This window comes from Pseudorca crassidens, chromosome 20 (assembly GCF_039906515.1).
Source record: "Pseudorca crassidens isolate mPseCra1 chromosome 20, mPseCra1.hap1, whole genome shotgun sequence".
In the NCBI taxonomy this organism is placed as follows: domain Eukaryota; kingdom Metazoa; phylum Chordata; class Mammalia; order Artiodactyla; family Delphinidae; genus Pseudorca; species Pseudorca crassidens.
In genome coordinates, this window is record NC_090315.1 from 55,014,613 (window position 1) to 55,037,688 (window position 23,076).

The 23,076-nt window shown below is 40.4% G+C and overlaps 1 protein-coding gene and 1 long non-coding RNA gene across 2 annotated transcripts in view; one reads left to right on the forward strand and one right to left on the reverse strand.

The window, feature by feature from the left end:
• LOC137215312 (uncharacterized) overlaps positions 1-10,010 on the reverse strand; it is a 340,136-nt gene extending 330,126 nt beyond the window's left edge. Inside the window, exons 1-2 of the long non-coding RNA XR_010939249.1 lie at positions 9,873-10,010; positions 983-1,147 (exon numbers count right to left, since the gene is read on the reverse strand). This is a non-coding gene — a long non-coding RNA (uncharacterized lncRNA). The remainder of the gene's footprint in view (positions 1-982; positions 1,148-9,872) is intronic.
• A 78-nt stretch (positions 10,011-10,088) lies between these two features.
• Positions 10,089-19,249, forward strand: DYNLRB2 (dynein light chain roadblock-type 2). The gene is made up of 4 exons (XM_067718365.1): positions 10,089-10,214; positions 12,431-12,506; positions 17,997-18,164; positions 19,002-19,249. The coding sequence occupies exons 1-4, from the start codon at positions 10,212-10,214 to the stop codon at positions 19,043-19,045; spliced, it is 291 nt and encodes a 96-aa protein (XP_067574466.1). The 5' UTR covers positions 10,089-10,211; the 3' UTR covers positions 19,046-19,249.
• Positions 19,250-23,076: the final 3,827 nt, after the last annotated feature.

A 23,076-nucleotide genomic window follows, 5' to 3' on the forward strand; every position in this document is an offset into this window, starting at 1 on the left:
GTATATTAAAAGGATTAACACTTAGATAATAAGTCAGCTCTCCATAAGAACTAGCACTCTCTTTGTCTTATTTGGTTTCAGAATTTCAGCAGACTCTACTGACTCTCAACTGACTGTGACCTCCGGGGGGAATGGGCAAAAATGCACCGTCCTTATAGCAGATAGAGCTCTCACCTTCACTGCCACTGGAGGGCGCTGTCTGCCTCAGTGAGGGGACAGATTTCACAACTTGCCAGGTAAGGCAAAACGTACTCATAGAAATCTTGAGTTAACCTGCACCATCTTGCCTGCATATATGAAGTCAGTGTTCCTACATAAACACACTAGTAGACAGTGGGGAGCCAGTGGCTCATTCATGGCGATTCTCTACATTTCAAGTTAAGCACTTCGACCCAGTTTTTCAAAGTAATACTAGGTTTTGCCTAGAGACCTCTTTTCCCCATTCTGTATGCTAAAGCCACAGCTAAAGTCATACCAAACTGCAATAATCTTAGTTCTTTGAAACATCTTCGTTTCCTTGCCCACTCTTTTCCCTCTACTCTACCTCCACATGTGTTCACCTAACAAGTGTCTGATCTTCCTTTATGACTCGGCTTAGATACCCCTAATTCCAAGAATCCTTCCAGGACCCCCCGACACCAGGTCAAGATGACCTCTTATGTGCCCCAATTGCAACCTGTTCTTCTCCTACAAAGAACCCTGATGTACAGTTGTGTAATTACTTGTTTATGAAGTACATCCCCGCTAGGCAGTAGGTGCTATGAAAGCAGGGGATATTCCTATTTTATTTACTGCATTCCCATGCATTCCCTGCAATTCCCATGGTTCTGGTTCAACTACTCCAGCGATATTTTTGAAGGAACAATTGCCCCACGTGAGTATGATTTATCTCAAGAAGGACTCTGAAGCTTCATACATTGTCTCCATCGTTTTGCCCTCCAAACATGTGCCTCAGTCCCCACCATTGTGCTTCCTCGCTTACCTTGTCCTCTTAGTCCCTACAGTGGTCAGAAGAAAGGCCCGAGATTCCACAAGGTAAGCTGCTTCTTGCTAGTCAAGGCTTACGGCAATTCCACTTGGCAATCTCATCACCATCTCCAGACTGATTCTAGGATCCGCAGACTACCCATCTCAATTCCTGAGTCAGCTGCAAGAGAAGTGGTCGACCAAAATATTTACAGGAGGGCTTTCTGAGATGGCTGGTGGGCTGTTAGGAAGCATCAGTCAACTGGGAGGGAGATGAGAACGCTCCCTCTTTCCAAGCAGATAACAAAGTCTTCTCTCTTGTATGCAGTTGGCGTAACAGCATAAAAGGAAGACAAGGAAGACAACTTTGTTTCTGGCTGGACCACTTATTGTGTCCATGGAAGGACTATGATATTTTGGAGCTAGGTAACCTGATGAGTATAAAACAGGCACTCAAATACAGACTCAGAGCCATCCTGGGAAGCTCCAGACCACTCTGAAATGAGATTTACCACTCTGGACCCTTATCTGTCAATAGGCTTCTTTGCCTCAGAGACTATCTCTGCAAGCTTGCCAAGCTCAAGGAGTCGTTGTGAGGGCAACTGAGAAAGGGAATATCAAAGTGCTTGGAAAACTATGCCCAGCTAATAAAAAATGAGAGGTGAGAAATTATTAAGTGTTAATAGAAGGGCCACAGACTTCTCCATCACCCAATACCCATTATCCTTAGTTTTTAAAGGTCTGGAGAGAATATTTCACTGCTTACATCCTCACACAGGTTTAATTAAAAAATAAAACTTACAGCAAAATTAGCCTAACATATCCTATATGACAATCAGTTGATTCTGAGAGTAAGAACAAAGTAGATATCACTTAGGGCGCAACAATGGGGAAACACCATATATAGTTGTGCTGTTTTGTTTCCATGTTTATAATTGTCTAGATGGAAATACACATGGAGAGCATGAGGAGGAAACATTTTTCAGTCAATTACCTTAGACAAAGCTCATAGTCTTTATTCGTTCATTAAAAAAACGTTTTTTTAATTACTGGAAACTGTTAAAACATAGGATAAGAATTTCCCAAAATGGACAAAAGATATGGATAAATACAAGGAAAACCACACAAAATCAAACCACGATGGATGAGTGATCCAGTTTCTCTACATCCTCACCAGCATTTGGTGTCGTCACTATTTTTTATTTCAGTCATTCCAATAGGTGTGTGATACTATCTCATTGTGGCTTTAATTTGCACTTCCCTAATGGCTGATGATGTTGCATATCTTTTTATGTGCTTAGTTGCTATCTGTATATCCTTTTTAGTGGAATGTCTTTTGCCCTTTTTCTAACTGGATCATTTGGGTTTTTTTACTGCTCATTTTTGAGAATTAATTATTTTAGATATTAGTCCTTCATCAGATACATGCTGGGCAAATATTTGCTCCCAGTCTGTAGCTTGTCTTTCATTCTCTTAACAGTGTCTTCAAAGAGCCAAGTTTTTCACTTTGATGAAGTCTAATGTATCAATTTTTCCTTTTATGGATTCTTTGTCTATCCCTAGAGTATAAAGATATTCTGTTATGTTTTTTTCTTAAAGTTTGTTAGTTTTACATTACATTTAAGTCTGTGATCCATTTTGAGTGCATCTGTATATAAGGTGTGAGACTTAAGTCAAGGATTTTTTTGTTTTGTTTTGGTTCCTTTGTTTATAGATGTTCAATTTCTCCAGCAGAGATTATTGAAAAATCTATCCTTCCTCCACTGACTGCTTCTGCACCTTTGTCAAAACTCAGTTGGATATATTTGTATGGGATTATTTCAGGGTTCTCTATTCTGTTGCATTGATCTGTGTTTATCCCTCCACCAACACCACACAATCTTGATTACTGGAGCTACCTAATGTATTTGAAATTGAGTATAGTGATTCCTCCAACTTTATTCTTTTTCAAAATTGCTGTGGCTATTATATTTTATTTGCTTTTCAATACAAATATTAGAATAATCTTCTGTATATCTACAAAAAACATCTTGCTGGGATTTTGGCAGGAATTGTGTTAATCCTATACATCAATTTGGAGAGAACTGACATCTCCCCATTTATTTTGATATTCATTTTCTTCAATTGGCAGTTTATAGTTTTCAGTATACAAGTCCTATGCAAGTTTTGCTAGATTTACACCTTAAAATTTCATTTCTAGAAGTTGTTTTCATAGATTCCTTGGCATTTTCTACACATTCAATCATGTTATCTTCAAATAGGGACAGTTTTATTTCTTCATTTCCAATCTGTTTGCCTTTTATTTCCTTTTCTTGCTTTATTGCCTGGCTAACGGGCCCAGCACTGTGTTAAAGAAGAGTAGTGAGAGAGGACATCCTTTCCTTACACCCAATTTTAGGAGAAAAGCATTTGTCTTTCAACATTAAGAACATTATCTGTAGCTTTTTTGTAGATGATCTTTATAACGTTATAGAAGTTCCCCTTTATTCCTAGTTTGCTGAGTGGTTCATGAATGGGTACTGAATTCTGTCAAATTCTTTTTTTGCATCAACTGATTAATCATGTGATTATTTTTTTCTTCTTTAGCCTGTTAATACAGTGGATTACATTGACGGATTTTTGAACCAACTTTGCATCCCTGGAATAAACTCCAGTTGGTAATGGTATATAATCTTTTTAATTGCTAATTCTATTAGCTAATACCTTGTTAAGGGTTTTGCATATACATTCATGAAAGATATTGGTCCATAGTTTTCTTTCCTTCCTTTTTTTTTTTTTTTTTTTTTGTACTGTCTTTATTTGGCTTTGGTATCAGGGTAATGCTAACTTCATAAAATGAATTAGGAAGGTTTCCCCCTTCTATTTCCTGAAAGAGACTGTGTATAAACCATATTAATTAGTCTTCAAACATTTGGCAGATTTATTTGGTGAATCTCCAGTGGAAATTTCTTTTGGGGAATTTTCAAATTATAACTTCAATGTCTTAAATTGGTACAGGGGTATTCAAATTATCTATTTCAAACTGGGTGAGATTTTTTGGTGGGTGATTTTAAGGAATTGGTCCATTTCATCTAAGTTGTCAACTGTATGTATGCAAAGTTGTTAATACTGTTCCCTAACTTTTTTATCTCTGAAAAGTATGTAGCTTCATTCTTGATGCTGCTAATTTGTGTTTTCTCCCATTTTATCTTTGTCCATCTTGCTAGATGTTTGTCAATTTTATTCATCTTTTCAAAGAACCAACTCTGATTTTTCTCTATTTTTTTTCCTGTCTAAAATTTTTTTTTTATTTCTGTTCTTATTTTTATGATTTACACTCTTCTGCCTCCTTTGGGATTATTTTCCTCTTCTTTTTCTAGGTTCTTGATATGAGAGCTCACATGATTAATTTAAGATGTTTTGTCTTTTCTAATGTAATAATTTAGTGCTATAAATTTCTCTCTCATCACTGCTTCAGTTGTGTCCCACAGTTTTGATATGTTGTATTTTCATTTTCATTCAGTTCACTGTATTTATTTACTTACCTTAAGATCTCCTCCATGACTCGTGCATTATTTAGAAAAGTGTTATTTTCCAAGTGTTTGGAGATTTTACTATTATCTTTCTGTTACTGATTTCTAGACTGACTCCACTGCCATTGGAGAACATACTCTGCTTGATTTTAGTTCTTTTAAATTTGTTGGGGTTTGTCTTAAGGCCCAGGATGTGCTCTATGTTGGTATATGCTCTGTGGGCACATGAAAAGAATATATATTCTGCTGACGTTGGTTAGAGTGTTCTATAAACGTCAACTAGATTCTGTTGGTTGGTGACGTCAAGTTCTTTATCCCTGGTGAGCTTTCTGTGATTCTTCTATCAATTGTTGAGAAAGGGGTGTTGAAGTCTTCAACTATCATTGAAGATATGTCTACTTATCCTTTTAATTCTGTCACTTTCTGCTTTACATAGTTTGCAGGTCTGTTGTTTGATGCATACCTTTTTAGATTTGCTATAACTTCTTTGTGGATTGACCATTTTATCGTTATATAATTTTCCTTTCTATATCTGGTAATTTTCTGTGCTGTGAAGTCTACTTAATCTGAGATTAATATAACCACTCTTGCTTTACTTGGATTAATGTTTACATGATATATCTTTTTCCATCCTTTTATTTCCTACATACCTATGTTATACTTGAGGTCAGTTACACATAGCATATAGTTAGGTCATGATTTTAATCCATGCTCATGATCTCTGCCTTTTATTGGTTTCTTTTAACTGTTTATATTTAATGGAATTATTCATATGCTATCACGGGGTAGCAGTCCAGGGTCTCCACATGAACTTCACTGAAACTGCAGGGGGCAGTTATCCAGACGGATGAAAAGTACCAACTACCTACTCAGCCTTGTCTGACAATACCCTAGTGGTGACTGGGGGGATTACAGCAAGGTGAGAGTGGAAGTCTATACTCTCCACTTGGCCTTTACTAGTGTTTGGCTGGAATAGAGTGGTTATTTTCTAAGTGTTTCTATCTTGTTGGCTGGCCCTTTCCTGGTCCTTTGGCTCCAGAGTTGGCTTGTCTCGGTGCTTTTTAAAATTTCTGTGCCTATTGGCATTTCTGGGTGACCAGCTTCTTCAGTTCCTGGTCTAGAACAGATGAGGCAAAAAAGAAACCCAGGTAATTTACAATTATGTCATTCCTTGGGTCACAAGGTCCCTAGGCAATATGACTGATTTACTCCATCTGTCAAAGTCTTCTTGTGTTTGTACATATAATTTCCAGGATTTTCAGTTATATCCCATGGGAAGAAAAGGGAAAGGTACATCTATTCCATCTTTCCAAAAGTAGAAATCACTGGTCATTTTTTGAAGAATTCTGACAATCTCTCCATTAACTGGTATGTAATCGTTGATATATCAGAATTTAGTTCTACAATGATAACATTTGTTTTCTGACTGCTCCATTTGTTTTCCATTCCACTGTTTGCCCTTTTCTCTTTTAGATTATTTGAACAATTTTTAGTAATTCATCTATTATGCTATTTTACTATATCTGTTTGTATACTTTTTTTATTGGTTGCTCTAGGGATTATACACCTCACTTCAGAGTCTACTTAGAATCAATACTTGAACGCTTCAAGTAGAATGTAAGAATACATCCCTTTAGCCTCCCCACTTTATGTTGTGGTTATTTTACACATTACATTTACGTACTTTGAACAATGTTTTGTTTTCAACCATTAAACATATTTTGAAGACTCAAGAGAGGAAAAACAGTCTATTACAGAGATCAGAAAGTTTTTTCAGTAAAGGTCCAGATAGTAAATATTTTAGGCTTTTCAGGCCATACAACGTGGGGGTAATGATTGGGAATGGCCATGTGGAAGCTTCTGGAAGTGTTCTATTTACTGGCCTGGTTGGGGGTTACACGGGAGTTCACTTTGTGGTAACTCACTGACTGTATGTTTTCTTTTATGCACCTGGCCTTTGTTAGTAACTCACCAACTAACTTTTGTTTTTGTGCACCTGTTTTCTGTGTTATGCTTACCAATGAAAGTAATTCTGAAACTAAGTAGATCAGAGAGCTTGAAAAATATATACATGAGTATATCAAAGACCTTGGGACTGAATTATCAGGAATAAAGAGCATGGCTTCCTTATTGCTCCCTTCAGTCCTTTCTTCTTTGAACAAAACTAATAGACCTGGAAATAAAACAGTGTTCCCTCAGCCCCAGGACACTGAGAATATCTACTGAGTGCAATGCACAGAGATGGGAACTGATTGCTGGAGCTAGAAGTTTAAAACTGGGAATTGTGAAAAAATGAGATGACAGGTAGATGGATTACATTAGATGAACGTTCTAATTGAAGAACTTGGGAAGGGGAATAAGAAAACAAAGGGAAAGACGTTCTTCAGGGGGAAAGTCAATAATACAAATTCAGGATTTTTTCGTAGGGAGTGCATGAAGGAAACGGAGGTTGAAGAGAAGGTAGTCAAGAAAGAAGAGAGGAAAGAAATGGGAAGGAAGTAAGGAGGAAAAGAGAAGGACATACAATAGAAAGAAATGACACAAGAAAGAAATGTGGTTAAATGATCCATATTGGGCACCTGACACAGACCAAGCATTTTGACACCTCACATCAACTCTGTAAGGTAGATACTGTCTTTCCTATTTTATAAACGAGGAAAGAGAAGCCCTGAGAACTTATTTTACTCACACAGACACACCTAGAAACATCAACCCTACCTGCATGTAAATCCAAATTCTGTGCTCAACAAAGATTCCCTTATGGGAAGTAAATGCTTACGTTACACTTCAGTCCTGGAAACAATTACCCTAGAGGATGCCTTTGTCCTAATAAGAAGTAGAAAATGGTTGATCTTCTGAAACCCTAAATCTGCAGTTCTGTAACTCTATGGTACTGGGTCAGTTGTGTGTAATACTGACATCACTGACATGTTCTGATTCTGCCTCAGTATTAAGAGATATTTTCAAAGAATCTAGTGTACACTTTTTTAAGCAAAACCAGTAGAACACTAGAAGTTCTGTTTAAGTTGACAAATGATGCCTTATCTTATGAGAAAATGGGCACAAAATATATTCCATGGCTCAGTATTAGTATTTGCCAACTAGCAGGAATGCCACTTTCTATATGGAGTGGTACAGAAAACCCCAAGAGAAAACTCTAGCTCATGAAGTCACCTGGATTTCTTCAGATTAAGCAGAGAACAGAAACAAATTATCAAAGAGATAGACCCCAGAAGACAATCATCTCTCTTTGACAAAATTATATGTGAAGAATAGTAGACTATCTTCACATGGACCACAAGTTTGGGGGTCACTTCAGAGTACTTGCAAAAAGTATTATTCACTAATTCTTTCTCTTTATTTCAAAGTTACTTAGCACTTACTGTGGGTCAAAAGAAGTGGTGAGGGGATGGATGGGAGAAGAGAAAAGGGAAAGAGGGGTTCCCATGTACTGAGGATGGGGTAGGAAACATGACAGACGCTGCTGCCAAGATACTTTATACAGCACAGCTCCGGATATTCACTATAGTCCCCCAAAATGTATAAAAGCTAAACCAAGCTACCTCCAAGGAATAATTAGAAGTGAAAATTGATAAAGAGAAAATGGCTCATATTCTCCTCATTGATTTCCTGTGCACAGTGAGTCAAACTTGACTGTTGATTGGAAATCATTTGGGGTACTCCTTATTACTCTTTCTGCAGTTGGCTACTCCTGTCAGTGCCTTTCATGCTGGAGTCTTTCTTTGCTCTAATCACAGCTGTCAGCTATTGAATGAGTTTGACATCCTGACACCAGAAACGAGGGGATTCACACCCCATGCATATGCAGTCAGTTCCTTCATTAGAGCTGACTGACATCAGAGATAACACGGTGCACTGCCACTAATTTTTAGAAGCAAAACAAATGGCTGCACAATCAAGTAGCAATCTCCTGGATCTGATACACCCAGAGAGCCCAAGAATCTGTATTTATACAATTCAGCCAGTATTGCTGTAAATGCCTACACTTTTATCACTGAAAAGCGGTATAAGCAATCAGTGCAGAGCTGGATCACACACACACACACACACACACACACACACACACCACAGACTCCTCCCCCAGAATCTTAGTTGCCCATTCCTAATCATCTCGGTTGGAGTTCCAAGTGTTGAGTGACAATGGGCATGAGTTAGCTATTGTGACTTGTCTTTTTGAGAAGCATAAGTTTCTGAAAGAAAAAAGAGGGGGGGAAATGACAGTGACCAGGATCACCTCCTCCACCAAAAAAAAAAAAAAAATTCAGCAGAACTAGAGCTTCTGAGAGTGTTTCTGCACATAACATCATAAAATGATAAAACTCCAAGTTGAAATGGATCATCTAGTCCCGAACGACCAAGTCTGAAATTCTTCTAGAGCATCCCTGACAAGGACCTATTCAGATTCTAGCTGACGTTCCTAGCAATAAGCATGCCTTGTTTGCTGTGAGGCTGCTTACTGGAAATAGAAGCACAAACTGAATCAGTATTATAGGGAGTCGCTATAGCATCGCCCCTACGGAGATGCATCCCCCCCGTCACCACTTGCATTTAGTACTTAGAGTTTAGTCATCAAAGCCCTCTTCAAACCCCTGGTCTTCAGGACGACCCCAACCACAAAATTTTCCTACTGTCCCTCACACGCAGTTGGTTTCTTCTTCCCAGGCTACAAAGATATATCCAATGCCCTTCAAAAGATCAAGGGACTTCTAACCATCCCTAATTGATCTTTAACTTGTCTCCTCCATCAGTTCCTTAAACACCCGGTGGACCGCTCTTCTACGGCGATTTGTAGAACCTCCAGCACTACCGCCTGCAATTTTTCAGCAACTCAGAAGGGTGGGCAAATAACTTTATAAAAAATAAATAAATAAAGCTCCTGATGGATTAAACAAAATCGCTAGGAAGCAGCAACCCTCCAACTGAGAGAAGAGCGGCTTGGGGGTGCTACAACACATGAGAACCTAAGACGTAAGATGGCGCTGCACCTACGGTTTGGGAGGTGGGGACATGTGAACTGATGGATATATACATGATTGTACTATTCCATACTGCGGTATAGTTCTTCTTTAATTAAAAAAAACAACTGCCCCTGGTGGGCGGGGGGAACAAACCCCTGCACAAGGCAGCGCCACAGGAAATACTCCGAGGGTCACTGGGCAGCTAAGGCTATACCCAGTATCACCCCGGAGTCACAAGGACCCACCCCGGTTTATCTGCTCCACAGCACGTATCACACTTGGACAGTATTGCTTCGTTTGTCGCATTTCGTCTGTCTCCCCCGCCAGAATGTACCACAGGCCCAGGGGACGGGACGGGGTAGGTGGTCAATATATCGTTCTTGAACGGGGAAGTGGCGGTTACACGAACGCGTACCTCAAGGAATGAATGAGTGAAAGGACGAACGAATGACCCGGAGCCTGGCCTAAGCCCCTCAGCTCTCCTCATGCCCAGCGGCCCACGGGCCGGGCTCGCGCCAGGTGAGCGCTCGGAGCCACGGTCCCCAGCCTCCGCCTACGGCGGCCGGGAAGCGTCAAGCCACTTCGGGGCGGAAGAGCCTGCCCGGAGGGGCCCGACTCGCGCGCACGCAGGCGCGGGCACCCACGCTTCCGGGAGGTCACTTCCTCCCCTGTCTCGTAGCAACGGCTGGCAGCGTTGCTGACATTCCGGGCAGCGGTGACACCGAACTGAGCTCAGAGTCTCGCCGCCCGCGCGATGGTAAATCGGGGGCTCTGTCCGCGACCCGCCGCTCCAAGGGCAGCGACCGGCAGGGGACCTTCGCTGTCCCGCTCCCGGGGCCGGGGCGAAGGCTGGGGTCTCCAGAAGCTTCTTGGAGGAGTGACACGGAGACCCTGGAGGGACCAGAGGGCGACCGTGGAGGGAGGGAAGAAGATGTCTAGATGGGGGAAGCTATCTTGGGGCATAGATATCTGGGGTGGGGGGTAATTTCTGAGGGGTGATACTTGTGGAGGGAGGGTATCGAGAAAGAGAAGAGAGATACGGAGGGGGTGAAAGATCCTGAGGGGAAGGAGAAATCTCCTTGACGACGAGGCAAGTTTGAAAAGGGGAGCGGCGCGAGGGAGAGGAGAAAAATCACCCTGAGAGGGAAGAAAGAGAGGGGACAAGGAACGCAAGGAAATGGAGAGAGGGGAGAAGGAGTTATTGAGAGAGAAGAAAGGAAAATAAAGAGGCAGCAGGAATGGGAGGGGGAGAAGAAAAGGAAAATGGAGACAGGAAGGTTTGAAAAAGAACAAAGTGAAAGCAGAGTTTCTTTTTAAGAAAGGAATGAAAAGCGAATTGGCGATGGGAATTAAGAGACTGTATTGGGGGGCTCAAAATTCACCAAAGGAGAAAACACCTGGGAAAAGAGAGGGAAAGGCCGGGAAGATCAGCGAGAGGCGTTTGGGAGAGAAGTAAAACAGAAAAAGATAAAACGAGGGCAGCGGTTGTAATGACCTGTGGACGTTGTCTTACAGATGGCAGAAAACTGTAGTAAGTCATTGATCCCTGTACAGCTATTACGCTTTAAGTTCAGTGTTTCCCAACGTGAGATGCAGACGTTAGTTGCTACTTTAAGATGGCTCAGAAAACCAAAAACCACAGAGTGAATCACATCAGAGAAAGTTATTCCTCTTTTTTTTTTTTTTTTTTTTTTCAGCCTTTAGACTATATCCAGGAGAGAGTTTCTGGCACTGTTAGGTCGTTAATACCACTATCCTTTGGTAGTTTTGATTTTTCACCTGAAGGGCAGACCTCAGGCTCAGAGCTTTCATTGGGGTAAAATTTAACAATATGTTCTCTCTTTGTTTTGTTTGTTTTTATGGTTATTTCTGCCTATGACAAATGATACCAGATTTACATTTGTGGTAGTGATGTATAACTTCCTTTTAAAATGCATTTAAGCTTTTAGCAGTGAAATAATTTTAAGAATGTGCTGGGTAAATAATATAGATGGTATTCATAATGGCAAAAATTATAAATCTAGTACATGAATGCCTGAAATTTAGAAAACACCTGCTGTAGTGGTGGAAAGAGGAAATAAGTGCTCCCACCCATATTAGGGACAAAAGAAAACTGTCTTTTGACTAAAGCAACATAACGTTCACCTGTACAATGCTGGAAAGAAAAATATATCATAAATCCTCATCAAGAGACTCTGCAGAATACTGTTTGAATTCAGAATATCCAGTGATTACTCAGTTCTGGAAAATATGCAGGCTGGGAAAAATTATTCTTGATTTTAGCATATGGAGAAGGCAAGAAACTGGTACAATATATATAGTCTATGCATGTGATTCAGAAAGCTGAGTTTAAAACCCGGTAGTGGGGTTCCAACATAATCATTCATGGTTGAACGTTCATCTTGCACTGAGATCCAGGCTGTGGTTACCAGTAGAATCCTGGAATACACTGTTTTTACAGAATATTTTGAATTTAACCATCTGAACTCCCAATTAGGTGGCATTTAGGACTGAGAATATGATTTCTCATTAAGTGATGCTTTTAGACAGAAGAAGGCAGTGATACAGCTCTATAAATATTTTTTAAATCTATAATGTAGAAAAGAGATTTTTCACTTGAATACAGAAAGATCAATGAATGAAAGATGACCAGGAGCAGATTTCTGTTCAACAACATAGGATACTTTTCCAGTAAATAGAGACAGATAAAAATGGAGTGAGCTCTTGTGAGGCAAGAAGCTTTCTGTCTCAACAAGAGTTCAAGCCAAGATATTTGTCAGGGTTGTACGCAGAGGGTCTTACATAGGCTTGCATATGGGACCTGACAATTTCAGAGCTCTCTTCCAAAAATCTGAGCTTCTAAATCTTAGTTTAAGGAGATTGGAGAATAGGGGTCTTTCAGAACATTACTCTAATTAAGACTGGGGTCACCACAAAGACTCTTTGGTTAATTTTCTTCCTGATCTCTTCCAGGCAGAGGTGGAGGAAACCCTCAAGAGGATCCAGAGCCACAAAGGGGTTATAGGAACGATGGTTGTAAATGCAGAAGGTAAACACCTCACAGGCTGCCTTCTTGACAGGCAGAAGCCGACCAAGAGCCTGTTTGTTGTGTGAAGCCTTAGGCAAACATCTTGGAATTTTAAATCAAAAGTATATCTTGTATATTTTAGCCAGAGCATTTACTCATCATACATCTATTGAGTATCTATTAATTACATGTCAAGAACTCTGCTAAGAGGTAGGGAGATAAACATTAATAAGACATGCCTAAAAACGCCTATATATTCCTAAGAAATGCTGCACGTTGTCTAATTTTTAAAGCTTTGGTAACTCTCTTCTAACATTTCAGGAGTATCAATAAAACTATTATATTGAAGATAGGAAGAATACCATTGTTGGCAGTTTGCTTTCGTTTTAACATTGTAAAGCGTACAGAGTTTCAGTCTTCATTTTTAAAAGACATTGTTCCTTTACCGTAGTTAATGAAATCTTTGAGAATTAATTTTAATGTAATTTATAGTACAGTCTTTGTGGTTATAGTTTAAGAAGGGCCAATACGTTTCCACCTATGAAATCTGTACACTTATACCAGAGACTTGCCTATTAACAATCCCCAAAGCCTTTTCTGTGGCACACTGTTCCATGCTCAGCCATGGTGGCAGCCTCTTAAAGGCTTCTGCTGGCTTCATTGCTGATTGAGGCGTTTGCAAGGGCAAGAGGTGCCACAAACCCCAGAGCACTAGTTGAAATAAGAGTAGCTACTTCACACAGTCCATGGTACAACCATGGATCTGGTACATCGCCAGCTCAGTGCTTGGCAACAGACTCTCATAGCTAATCATTATTCTGGAGCAAATCCATCAATAAATATTTAGTGAGCAACTACCCACTGAAAGTCTGTTTAATCTCTAAACTTCAATCCCTTATCATTAAAAATGCAAAATAACCTACTTTACTGGTGACTGTGACAATTAAGTGAAATAATAATTGTCAGGTGCCTGGCACAATACCTAACACTTAACAGAATTGTAATTAAATAGTTCTGTGAATGTGGGAATTTTTAATTTATTTGTACAGATAAAACATTTGATGTGTTTTACAAAATAATAAAATAAAATTTTAATAAACTCAGTGTCAAATGAATATAATAAATTCACCCAGCTTGAGTGATCAGGAGGGAGAGGACTTAACATCAGCCTACAGGAAAGTCAAGAGCTATGCCTCATATTTCCAGGAAGCGGTCCAGCCCAAGTCCACGGTTCTGGTTGAACTGATTTTAGTTTCAGGCATTTGCATAAACTCTGCCACACCCCCTAAGATACGTTACTTGCGTGACTTCACAGAGATGCTTTATTTGTTTTCTTTGGCTGCCATAACAAAGCACCACACACTTAGTGGCTTAAAAAAGATTAGACATTTATTTTCTCTCAGTTCTGGAAGGCTAGAAATTGAAATCAAAGTGTCAGTGGGTCCAGGCTCTCTTCAGAGGCTCCACAGGAGGATCCTTCCTTGCCTCCGCCCAGCTTCTGGTGATTTCCAGAGATCCTTGCTGTTGACTGGCCTGTAGGTGCATCACTCCAGTCTCTGCCTCCATCATCGTGTACGTTCTCCTCTCTGTGCTCTGTTTTCTCTTCTTATAAGGACCCGTCGTTGGATTATGTCCCACACTGATCCAGTATGACCTCATTTTAACTAATTCATCTTCAAAGCCTCTATTTCCAAATAATGTCACATTCTGAGGTTTAGGGTGGGCTTGAATTTTGGAGGGGACACTCTTCAACCCAGTCCAGATGCATTCACCTGTGACACCCTGGACAATGTATCTAATGTGTTACTTTGGAAGACTTAGTCTAAAGTACATAATCCTGGCAATAGGCATCAAATGTCTGAAGAATATCCATACCTTATGATCTGTAATTCCACCCCTAGAAATCTGGTTAAGAGGTGATGAAGAAAAGATGTAGGTGCAAAGGATATTACGGAGGCACCATATATAATAGCAATAAATAAACAGACAAGTACATAAAGCCCAACAGTAGGGAAATTTTTAAACTTATTATATAATATTTACTCAGTGAACCATTACTCTATTTAAAATGTTGAAGAATATTTAGAGTCATGAAAAACTACTCACAATATTAGATGAAAAAAAGCAGGAGACGAAGCAGTAGCCAGCATCTTCTAATCCTAAATACGGCCAGGCAGACATACACTCTGAAATATGGAAGAAAAGGCAGGGCTGTGTTACGGTGATGATCTCTGAGTGGTAGAATTAAAAATGACTTTTGTTTTCCTGAGGTCTCTCAATTAACACTCTTCTCATCCAAAGGCAACAAAATACTACTTTTAATACCCATTAACTTCTAATTAACCTCTACTAGGATAAGGTTGTGTTAGGATTCAGGGCACTTTTCTGAAAGCCAAATTAACCTTCTTCCCAAAAATATAAATGAGGGGCTTATTTTTATGGTCGGATTATTAACAACCAGAGGATATGACAAGGATGTTTACTAACAGCATATGGTATAAGTTGTGTGACCAGAATGAAATGAAATACTCCATCTCAACAGCCCAGTCAATTTTAGATGAAAGTACCATTTATTACGGTGCAGCTTTGCAGCTCTCAGAAGTCCCATGAAATGTAACACTGACAATATTTAACTAAGCTAGTGTTCATGTGTTCTTGTTCTGTACCCATGGCTTTAGTCCACTAGTTCTAGGCAAATCATTTTAACAAATTTTTAGGTTTTAATTGTGGCTAGGTAGGCCTTCTACCCCATGTTTATCCATTTAGATCTCATCCTCTGCCATGTTAAATAGTGTCCTTTGGTTTCACTATTATTGAAACATAGACTTCTTATTCATGACAATAAAGTGGACTTATCAATTTAGCCCAATGCTGAGGAGTATAGGTCTTTGTTAGATTCTTTGTTAACACTGGTTTCCCATTTACAAAATAATTCATTGTTTACAGTATTGCAGTTCTGATCACAGAACTAGATACTGGTGAACATGTATATTTGTTTCCCAGACAGTCATATCTGTCATATATTCTTATGTATATAAGCCTGATTTCTGCAGACTCTTAATTTTAAATATTCTTGACATTTCTAACAATCCGTCATTTGAGTTTCATTAGCTTTTATCAGCCATCCAGCCAATTTCTTTTATTTTTGAAATATAATCTATCAACCAAATGTACAGTTGAAGAATACCAGCTTACTGGGATCATGATGAGTCATATTGTAAAGCAGTGTCATAAGTTCAGGAAGATAGAATATATACTCTTTGTTCTAGAAGGTACATTTTAGGAATTTATCCTACACATGTATACAAATGTGAAATGGCATGCACACAGACATATTCTGTAGCCTTGTTTATAAAAGTCAAAAATTGGGAACAGCCCAAATGCCTGTCGGGAAGATATATTAGTTACATGTATTACGAAGCATCCATTCAACAGTCACATTACACAGACATTAACACGAATGACCTAGCCTTATGCGGACTGAATGGAACAACTTCCCGAGTGTATTAAATGAAAAAAGTTAAGGTACAGAATAGAAAATGATACAGTTAAAGAACACAAACACAAACATACTGGAAGAGACTTAGAATATCTCTGCAAGGACACCAAAGAAACTGAGAACAGTGGTTACCTCTCAGAAGGGGAGGTGGGTGAATTTTATACTATGTGCTAAAATTACTTCCTAATAAATTATTTTTTAATTACCTCACATAGTCTCAAGCAAGAACTCAATAAATATTTGTTGATTGATTTTTTTTTTCCAAGGGTCTACAGTGGATATGAAAAACTCCAAGAGTTTCCACGGTGTGCACTTATCATTCAGAAAGGCTAGCCCTTTTATTTATTGACTTGGATCACGAATAGACTGACTAAGTAGGCCTGAGTACCTGATTCATAATCCTGTCATCTACAGTTTGAATAATTTATTCTGGTTGTATTTCTTTTTTGACACTGAGCAATGCAGACTTTGTAGGTAGTTGCTCTTCATGATGCAAAATAAAACTGTTTGGTCAACAAGTGCCCTTGAAAGGTTGAGTGCTTGCTATACTTCAGTTTCCTGCTTGTTAAAGACACATGCCTTGTGATGGTTCATCAGTTGTGAAAGACAGAACTGACTTCTGGAGAAAAAGTGGCCAAGAAACAATAATACAGAAATTAACAAGTTTTCTGTAAAACCTTACTTAATTAGGTTTTCCCGTAAATACTGTCGTTGCCTTCTTTGGCAAGACCTACTCTGGAGAGAATGGCTTTCTTAAAAAGAAATTAGTCTGTTTCAAAGTCAGACTTGAGGCTCTCAAAAAGTTTCATGAAAAACAGGTAAAGTCCCAAGTTAGGAGCACTCATCTTGTTTACCAGTTTCTGGAGCTACATTCTCTGAGGGAAAACCCAAGAGAGCCACGTCAGCCTTTTTTATTGATTGGCCTTAATTCAGGTTCTTGAGGAACTTGACAGTGATCCCAAATTCACCTTCATATGTCTCCCTAAATGCAAGGCACATCTGCAAATCAGATCCCTGGAATTCCCTGGTTGATCTGGTAGTTTTCAAAATAATATGAAGGCCAGTTCTGATTAGACATAGTATATGTAAAATACCTAGCACAGCACCTGTTCCAATAATAAGCGCTGAGTGACCTGAATGGAGCTGGACTGATATGAACTGAATTGAATTATACTTGCATATTCCTCTGGCTAGATTTTTCCAGTTAAATTAATAGCTTCTGTTTTAAACTCATATAATGAAACAATAGCGCACACAAGTAGCCAAATTTAATCATGCTTAAACCAAGAGTGAGTGCAAACCAGGGAATGCCCAGCCGAACTGCACTTTGTTGCTGTATTTTCTAGCATAAAAATTAAGGTTTGCAAAATACCATATGAGGAAGTTACAAAGAAATTCTGAAAATCCCTTTTGATACACCCTCTAGCATGTGCAGTGATATCCCCTTTCTATTTCTGGCCTCAGGGGAGAAACTAGCACCATGTCACAGACCAAGCATTTCACAGTGGACTCACCGTAGACAGGATGCTTAGGGGAATGCATTTTGTGTAGTAATATGTTAACTTAGTACTGAAATAATCAATTAACAACTTCCAGAAGACTTGTGTACAAAAATGTTCATCACCATTAGCTACAAAAACAAAAACACACTACCTAACAATCCAACAGTGGGGGGTTGATTATATTATGATATATCCCAAAAAATACTAAGTCTACAGCCATTAAAAATAATGTTAATGGCATCGTCAACAAGGACAGCTTGTATGCTATAATTTAAATGAAGAAAAAAGCAACAGTCAAATATGTAATTATAGTTTGATGCAACTAAATTTTAAAATCCACGTAGTGGCAAAACGATTGGAAGGAAATAAAATTGTTACCTTTGAGTGATACGAGCCATCACTTTTTCTTCCTTTTTACAATTACAGTATTTTCCAGTATTTCTACGATGCACATATTACTTTTATAATCAAAATAAAAAATGTTTAACCCGAAATTAAATCTCGTACCAGGCATTCCCATCCGAACGACCTTGGACAACTCGACAACAGTTCAATATGCAGGTCTTCTTCATCAGCTGACCATGAAAGCCAAGAGCACAGTCCGTGACATTGATCCTCAGAACGACCTAACTTTTCTTAGAATCAGATCAAAGAAACATGAAATCATGGTAGCTCCAGGTAATTTGGCATTTCTTTTCATTATTTAAGGCATCTTTCTACTTTACTGGATAAAAGCTTTGTCTCAAAGACGGGGAGTGTGGATTTTAACATGCAATATGACACATAATGCTCTTCAATTACAAAATGAAGAAGTTTGAATGTGAAAATTCCGTGAAATTAGTAAAGACGTTGAATTTTGCCCATTTGTTTTTGTTGTTAGTAATCAAACCATTTAGGAGGTGTAGGTTTCCTGTTATGTGAACTTACCACACAGACTTTCTGAAGAGTGGGAGAAATGTCTCCTGTCCAGGGGATAATGTCGAGGGCAGATCAAAGGTCTGTAGGGTCTTAAACCTTCCCTGGAGTAGAGCACATTCACTGGGGCTATCAAAAGACAGCAGCCACAGAAATACTTCTTTCCTTGAAGGAGGTACATTCACAGTTTTAGTGGACGTCAGTGTAAAACAGGACTCACGTTCCTAAATCTAGTCTAGAACAAACTTCGCTGTAGTACAACTGTAAAATCAGAGTTACCCCCAAACTAAATAAAGCTTTCCCTACACCTGTGTTCTCACCCAAGCTGCACATTGGAATCACTTGGAGAGCTTAAAAAAAAAAGACTGATACCTGGGACTCCACCCCAGACCAATAAAGACAGAACCTCTGGGGCTTGGCCCCAGGTAATGGTATTTTCTGAAAGCTCAACAGGTGATTCTGGTGTGCAGCCAGGCTGGGAGCCCACTGGTCTACACAAGGTCCAAGTGATGTGTTGAAGAGAAAAGCAGATTAGCTGAAGTATTCATTTATTAAATTTAACTTTTAGGGTGGATTAACTTTGTCCATATCTCTCCACAGATAAGGAATATCTTCTGATTGCCATTCAGAATCCATGTGAATAGACCTGCAATGGCCAAGTTCTGTCCTGGGACTCCAGGCTGAAACACTTCACTCTTTAAAGATTCCTAAAATTATAATCCAATCTAAATGATCTTTTGGATATTCCTTTCTATTTTTACATTTAAACTCTTCTACATGTCTCATTTAGTCCGTTTCGAATGTATTGTAAATTTGTGATTTAGCTAGATAATAAATAAATTCTGGTATGTATGCCTCATTTTTTTACGATACACAAAACCAAAGAATTCTAGTGAGAAGACAGCCTTCCTTGAGACAGTTCTTTTCGTCTAGAAGTAATGGCCACCAAGAATTAGAATAAGTGTGATTCTGCCCATTTCACTGACATGCCAGGGAGTTTCAGTGGAGCAGAGTGGGGCTAGGAGGGAAGCAGGGCGTCCCAGCCCTCAAGGAGTTATAGGTGCTTTCCCAGCTTAAACGAGGGCGGTAAGAAGTCAAGAGGGCAGTTCTCAGTTGGGTCAGCGCTGCCCCCTGCGAAACTCCTCAGGCCTGTCCTTCCATCACACCAGCCTGAGGGGACCAGGAGTGGGTCCTGAGGAAGGATGCACACGTCAAAAGCTACCTAGAGAACTCCAGAGGGTTTATTTATTTTACTAGATATTTCAAACATTCTGAAAATAATGAAAATAATAGAACAAATATAACAGATTTCCACAACCCATATAGAATAGATGTTAATCTTTTGCCATGTTTGCCTTATAACCTCTTTTTTTCTCTAATTAAGCATTTTATTTTGAGATAACTGAGGATTCGCGTGAAACTGTGAGAAATAACATAGATCCTGTGTACCCTCTACCCAGTTTCCCCCACGGCAGCATCTTTCAAAACTATATTACAATATCACAACCAGGAAATGGACATTGATTCAGCCTAGACACACAGCATTTCCATCACCACCCGAGCTCCTCGTGGTACCCTTTTGTAGCAAACCCCCAACCGCTGGCACCCACTAATCTGTCCTCCACTTCTGTAATTCTGTCATATCAAAACAGTTGTTATATAAATGGGATCCTACAGTACGTAGCCTTTGGAGATTGACTTTTTTTACTCAGCATAATGCTGTTGAAATTCGTCCAAAAAATAAACATTATGGATACAGCTGCAGCCCCTCTCCTCCTTTGTGCCTTGGTCCCCTCCTTCTCCGGAGGATCCTTGTCAGGATACACAAGTCACCCTGCATGGGGGTCCACAGACGCTTCCTCCTAAGTGCCCACAACTCCACAACAAGCCAAGAGTGAGGAATGGTGCAGGACAAGTTTAGTTCTGCCACTGCCAGGGCACCAGCTTGCATCCTGGCAGGCTACAATAGCCCAACCCAAGCAGACAGTGGTCCGAGCAGAAAAGAAGGGCCAAGGCAAATCCCTCAGGTGAAAGGGGTTCACTCTCCACGTGGTGATGGTAGAGGAGACGGGCCAAGGCTGAAAGGGACCACGGTGGCTGAAGCCGAACAGTCAAGCCTATCCACGCAACAGACGTCAGCACCCCACTGCGAACCTCAGTGCCCCTGGAAAGTGGGACCCACATGAATATACTGGAAATGCTCTCCAGGTAATCGCAGTGCGGCTTCAGGCTGAGATCCACTGCGGTTCCTCAACAGTGGGTCTTACTGGGGTAGTGAGGAGAGTAGCCCAAGACACACATAAATACAAGTTCCATCCGGGAACAGCCCTGGGGTTCTCCCACATCATCAAGCCAGCTGAGCCCTAGATTTACAAGGAGGATGCTGTCTCTATCTCCGGAGAGAACAGAACAAATGAGGAAATGAGCTTAAATTACAGCAGAAGTGAGTGCTTCTAAAAAAGTGGGAAGAATAAACATCGAAGAGATTGCAGGATGGAGAACCTATACTATAGTACGTATTAGACTTTCGAGCATTTTCCCCACACTTTTTGTTTTAAAAAACTTCAGTTGGGCTTCCCTGGTGGCGCAGTGGTTGAGAGTCCGCCTGCCGATGCAGGGGACACGGGTTCGTGCCCCGGTCCGGGAAGATCCCACATGCCACGGAGCGGCTGGGCCCGTGAGCCATGGCCGCTGAGCCTGCGCGTCCAGAGCCTGTGCTCCGCAACGGGAGAGGCCGCAACAGTGAGAGGCGCGCGTACCACAAAAAAAAAAAAAAAAAAAACTTCAAAGTTGCAGAAGAGGAGAGAATGAACACCCACATAAGCTTCACCCACATTCACCAACTCAATATTTTATAACATTTGGTTCATGTCTCTCCCTCCCTCCCCATATATATATATATATATAACACCCATAACCCCAATTTCCTACTTAAGAAATTTATTATTGATACAATAATATCATCTAATATAGTCATGTTCGAATTTCCTCAATGGTCCCAATAATGTCCTTTATAGATATTTTTTTTAATCCAGGAGTCTATCAAGGGTAACATATTGCATTTGGTTGTCACGTCTCGAGCTGTTCAGCTGTTTTTAGAACCCCTGTGTTCTATTCTCCCCCTCTAGGTGGTATCGAATTTGTATTTGTTCTCCCTGGAGTCCCCAGGACCATCTGCTCCACAGCCTCCTTGAGCCCCTCCTGATTGGACCCAGATGCAGCCTGTAATTATAATTCAGCCCAAGAGCAGGTCTTGGTCACAGGTGAGTGCTTCCCCTTCCTTCTGTCATGACTCAGAGACCAGACGAACCACCATGGACCCAACCTCATCCTTCAGCCAGTGAGGTCTGGGTACCAGAATACCCACTCGCCCAGGCACAGCTTCTATGTGTGCTGACAATTTCCAACATAAACAACATCTTGTTAGAATCCAAGCAGCAAGGAAATGCGCTATTGAGGGAGAGGATCACCGATATCATCTATCTGACGCCTTGGTTTTACAGGTGAGGATTTCACCTGAGCCTGGCGTCCAGTGTTTTTCAGGAATCAAGTATGTCAGTTTGTACGGAACTGGTCAAGCCTCTGGAATTGGTCCTCATGATCTTATCAGGGGGCTCATGCTCTTGTGAGACCCCTCCCATACCCTCCAGAAAAAAACTATTTTGAGGAGGGAGAGATTAGTTCATTGTTTTAAAATGTACCAGAAGTAACATCTGATTCCAATCCCTAAATCTGTCATCTCCCCACTGTTCCCCAGCCTACCCAGAGCTCATCAGCAGACACATGGCTGAGTGGTAAAGCCACTTCCTTCCTCCTGGCCCAGCCAGAAATTTCAAGCCCCATTTGAGACGTAGCAGTGGGAAACCTCTGGCAGGTGCAGATGCCGCTGCTTTAAGTGCCAGGGCTCTGTGTGGGCTCTTTTGTGCAAGGAGACCCTTCCATCCCACTTGGCAGGGAACTCTGCTGTGGTCCTGCCTGCACTTTTGCATCCAGAGGAAACAGTAACCCTTTGCTAGAGGCCGAGACTGTGGTATAGAACTTGCCAAAGCCAATGACAATGGAGGAGGATATAATCTTGGGGAATCTGTATCACCCCTCTCTGCCTTCCAGCACAGAGGCATTCACATTCCGCTTGGATTCCTAACAGCACAGTAAATTAACTCTTATTTAAAAAAAACCTAAGAGATGCCTGGATCTATAGACTAAAGATCCACACTCATACAAAACCATTGATAAAGTTTTCATTTCCTATGAGAAGTACAAGCCTGGACTCACTGGTGCCTCCCCTTAGTCCGAATGGCTATAAATTTTACCTGAACAATAGGAGAGCTCTTTGCAGACTCTCTGGAGGAACATATCTCAACCATCAATATTAATGAGAATGAACCTGGAAAGACCAGCTTAATAAGATAACTGAAATGCATTTACACATCATTAGCATTACGAGCTCCCAAATCTTCATCACCGAACAGCAGGACCATCTGAGAAGGGGATGAGCGGCAGCCTGCCCAAAGCTCCAGCAGGTGCCTGCCTCTCAAAGCCACTTTCACTGGTTGCATTCTGGCTTTGGGGCTAGATGGCCTCTTCCAAAGCAAAAATCATCATAGACTAAGATTTGGATTCTCCACCCCCCCCCCACCCTCTCTTGGTCTTTGAAAAATTACAATTATCCCCA